The following is a 3,996-nucleotide window of genomic DNA, read 5'->3' as shown; positions in this document are numbered from 1 at the left end:
TGGAAACATTTATTGCCAATATTACAAGCGAGGGGGGCGCAGCTCCCTAAATCGCGCTTGAGAGCGCCTCCATTGCACAGACGGCCCTCATACGCAGTAAAGGAGAGCCCTTGGTGGACTGTAATAGAGAGCGCTTGTAATAATATAGTGCTGGTCACGATTGGAGGTATTGGTGAGTAGGTGCTCACTGTAATCTAGGCGAAAGAGGATCTGGGAATAAGGTGTAGGTGAGGTGTGCGTGGAAAGTAAGCAGGACACGTACGCTTCCATCCAGCGCCTAGAGATACTGAGCGGACGCCGATGCTGCACGTTTCCTGGTCGCTGCTAATGAGATCAAAAGAAGAAATCGCAGAAGTGTACATCCTATCGACTGAAAAAAGGCAGAAATAGAGGAAACAATGAGGTGCGCGTAGTCGCAACTACCGAAGCATGCTTCCTGCAGCTGCTGCTTCTGCAGCAGGTAACCCTAAACGGAAAGCCCAGAAGCTAGCTGGAGAGATTAGCATAGAACAGTACTCTGCAGGAACTTCATAGCCAGCTGCCTACAGCCACTACATGGGCAGAGCTTTCTCCCATATCCCTTCATTCAGTGTGGTCCTTCCTTATTTCCCTGTTCCTGTGTGCTACGAAAATGTGTGCGAACGGTTCCGAAGAAGAGCCTAGAACCCGAAATTTAAGTAGATGATCAAAGTTGGAATTTGTTCGGATTTACTAGAAGGCGGAGAAATCAAAACCGATTTCTTAAAAACAGTTATTATTAAATGCATGTTACGCCTAGTGGCGTCGCTATGTCATCACAGGTGGCTAGGAAGCGCTAGCTACCGGCAACGTGCTCATAGCCTACGGCAAAATATTGAACACGTGCCCTGCAAAGCAGCCAACACACAACTTTACCTTCCAATAGCGAAGTTTTTGGAGTATTTACTACAGCAGCGGCTCTTGTCGATAAAACTGTATCGCAGAATTCGCGGTCCGGTTCGGATTGGAGTCTCCATTCTTACTGCTGTTTCAATGCGTTCCTTCTACTGCGCTGCATCAACGGGGCTTCAAGGCTTCGTTTATATCTCTCAAATTTAGGCCGAAAGCCTTTACTCTGTGTTTCAAGCGCACGTCATGAGGTAACAGGGTGTTAGATATCCATCAAGAAGCAAGGTACTTTCGCTCCTTCTCTATCCTGCAGAAATTAATTTAGGTCCCCCCGCCCTTTGTATTGCCTGGGAGATTACGGCGTATAACGAAAAATATGTAAAATGTAAATTGATTTATTTATAAGGAAAGGTGCGCAGTGCCTCTTACTCTTTTCGATCGACACCTGACCGGGCTTTAAAGGAAATATGGCAGTGAAAGCGAAGAGAATGAGGTGCCATAGCGGGGGGTTCCATAATAATTTCTACCTCCTGCTTAACTTTAATGTGGACTGGGATCTCACAGCACACGGACGGTGGCGCAGTGGTAAGACGCTCGACTGCTGTACCGGAGTATCCGGGTTCGAACCAGACCTCGGCGGCTGCATTTCGATGGATGGTGGTGGTGACAAACGTTTATTGACCAAAAAGGGGTGGATGTATGCATCGGCCGGATCTATGAACATCCAGCCCTTACAGCGTCGGCCGCTGCCCGGGCGCGCTCGACCAAGGCCTTTTGGGCCTGCAGGTCATAGCAGCCGAGCAGGGTCGCCTCCCAGTCCTCCCGAGTGGGGTTGGGTGAGGAGGAATAAGCTGGGTTGGATGGGAAAGCCCGCACCATGTGGTTGATGTCCGACGACTTCTCCGCACAGTGCGGACAACTGCCCGTGAATGAGGGATTAAAATGTTTTACTGCTGCCGGGCACAGCAGAGTGTTGGTATACAGACGGAGTAGAAGCCGCTCATCCGTCTTAGATAGACCTTTACTCGGGCGAGGGTAAAGTCTATGACAAGATTTATAATAAAGAACGATGTCTTTAAAAGAATACGCGGGTTCGAACTCGAGATCTTGATCTAGAGGGTCGAGATGGGAAGCCCGGAAAGAGAACGCGCGGGCGGCGGCGTCGGCTGCCTCATTCCCCTCGAGACCCATATGAGCAGGAGCCCATACTATATTCCCGTAAGCGGGGTCCCCGGTGTAGGTGCAATTTCGAAGTAGTCTGTATGGCGCCCAGCCTTGCTCGACGTTTCGACAGGCCCCTCGCGAGTCGGAGATAATTGTTTTAGAATCAGTGTGAGTACATGCCAGCGCAATGGCGACCTCCTCCACGTGGGTTATGTCACAGGCGCGACATGCAAGCCCATTAACATTTTTGGACTGGCGGACCACTGCGGCCGTGTACCATCCCCCATGGTGGAGGCCGTTGGCGTCCACGTAGTAAATGGCGGGTTTCGACCCATAATGGCGGCCCAGGGCTTCCGCCTGCGCCAGGCGCCGGCCATTGTGGTCTTCACATGTCATGTTTTTAGGAAGGGGGCGTACGTGGAGGGCGCATCTCCACTGGAAAGGGAGGCGTACACGATCTTCCATAGGGGTGGTATGTTCGATGTGTAGCCGGGCAAGGAGGCGGTGACCCGACAGTGTCTTAGAAAGACGTGTGTATTGGTTAAGTGAGCCTCTCGGATACCCCGGAACGTATTCACCATGCCCAGGCCCCATAGACGCTGGTTGGAGGTGTTCACGGGGAGATCGAAGGCTCTCTTAAAAATTTTGAGCAGGACGACTTCGAGTGCATCCTCGTCTTGTTTCCGAAAGTGGAGGTAAGGAGTCGAATACAAGATTCGACTGGTCACGAATGTATGCGCCAGCCGCAAGGCGTCTTTGCACCGCAACCCCCTACGTTTGTTAGAAACCCGGCGGACCATGCGGACCACCTGGTCCCCCACCTTACGGAGTTTCGCCAAGCTAGTGTCCGACCGTCTATTTTAATGAATGAAGAGCCCCAGTACTCGAACTTCTGTGCATTCAAGAATTGATCCTGTCTCTAAAAAGAGCTCAATTTTGGTCGTACACTTTGGTGAGGGGCGTATGTGTACAAATTCAGATTTTTTAGGAGAGCATTGAAGCATAACGGTCCACTATGGTTGCCGCTTGCTGCAGGTTGGCCTCAATATCTCTAAGAGAGCCTTGCGTGGCCCATAGGGTGATGTCATCAGCATAGAGCGCATACTGCACACCAGCGACAGCACCCAACTGGACCGGCAGGTGCATCACAGCCAGACTGAACAAGAGAGAACACAGCACTGCACCCTGTGGTGTTCCTCTGGTTCCAAGTTGGAAAGGGCCATGCTCGGTGTCCTGGATTTTAACGTAGGATTGGCAATCTGTCAAATATTGCCGAATGTATCTGAACGCGTTGCGTCCGCAACCATTTTGTGAAAGATGAGTATTATTTCATGAGTAACATTGTCCAAGGCTCCTTTCAAGTCTAAGGCGAGTATGACCCTGTCGTTGTGAAGGCATTCGACCGGGTCAAGAACGCCCCGATTAGTTTGTAGCAAAACATCCTGTGCGGACCTGTACGGGCGAAATCCGAACATGGAGTCTGCGAAGATGTGTTTATTTTCCAAGAACCTGTCACGCACCATCGTCTCCATTAGAGATGGGGCGAAGGTTGTCCGTGATGATAGCCTTGCCAGCTTTTGGAATGAAAGTGACCAGAGCAGTCTTCCAATCGATGGGGAGTGGCGCGTCCCCAAGCCAAATTCATGTAATCCAATAAGAACTGGTAGGCCGGGTCGGGTAAGTTAGCTAGTAATTTGACTAATTTTGTTCGACCCGGGGCTGGGCCACGATTCATTTTCGCCAGGGCCGCCCGCAGATCTTGGAGCTGGAACGGCTGATCCAGCTCAGCGTTCTCCGAACCTGCATAAGAGTGCGCCGGTCCGCGGGGGTCCTAGGTAGTGCACAAGTATTGGTCCCGCAACTTGTTCACTAGCTGTGTTGTGTAGCACTGAAAGCTGTCTATGGCACGTTGTAGATGTTTCTGAGTTTCTGTGTGTGTCTGCGTTGGGTCGATAAGAGCACGGA

The 3,996-nt window shown here is 51.1% G+C and overlaps 1 protein-coding gene across 1 annotated transcript; it reads right to left on the bottom strand.

Annotated features, from left to right (window-relative positions):
* Positions 1 to 1,581: 1,581 nt before the first annotated feature.
* Positions 1,582 to 2,427, bottom strand: LOC146195760 (uncharacterized). The gene has a single exon (XM_084596855.1). It carries the CDS (start codon positions 2,425 to 2,427, stop codon positions 1,582 to 1,584), a length of 846 nt encoding a protein of 281 aa, XP_084452981.1.
* Positions 2,428 to 3,996: the final 1,569 nt, after the last annotated feature.

Source organism: Amblyomma maculatum, chromosome 3, assembly GCF_055883805.1.
Source record: "Amblyomma maculatum isolate TAMU_Amacu chromosome 3, ASM5588380v1, whole genome shotgun sequence".
Classification (NCBI taxonomy): domain Eukaryota; kingdom Metazoa; phylum Arthropoda; class Arachnida; order Ixodida; family Ixodidae; genus Amblyomma; species Amblyomma maculatum.
Note: the sequence above shows the minus strand (reverse complement) of the source record. Positions and strands in the feature narration are given on the sequence as shown.

What these genes read in the sequence shown, in the direction of transcription:
- LOC146195760 (XM_084596855.1), bottom strand. Translation starts at nt 2,427, where the DNA reads ATGACATGTGAAGACCACAATGGCCGGCGCCTGGCGCAGGCGGAAGCC.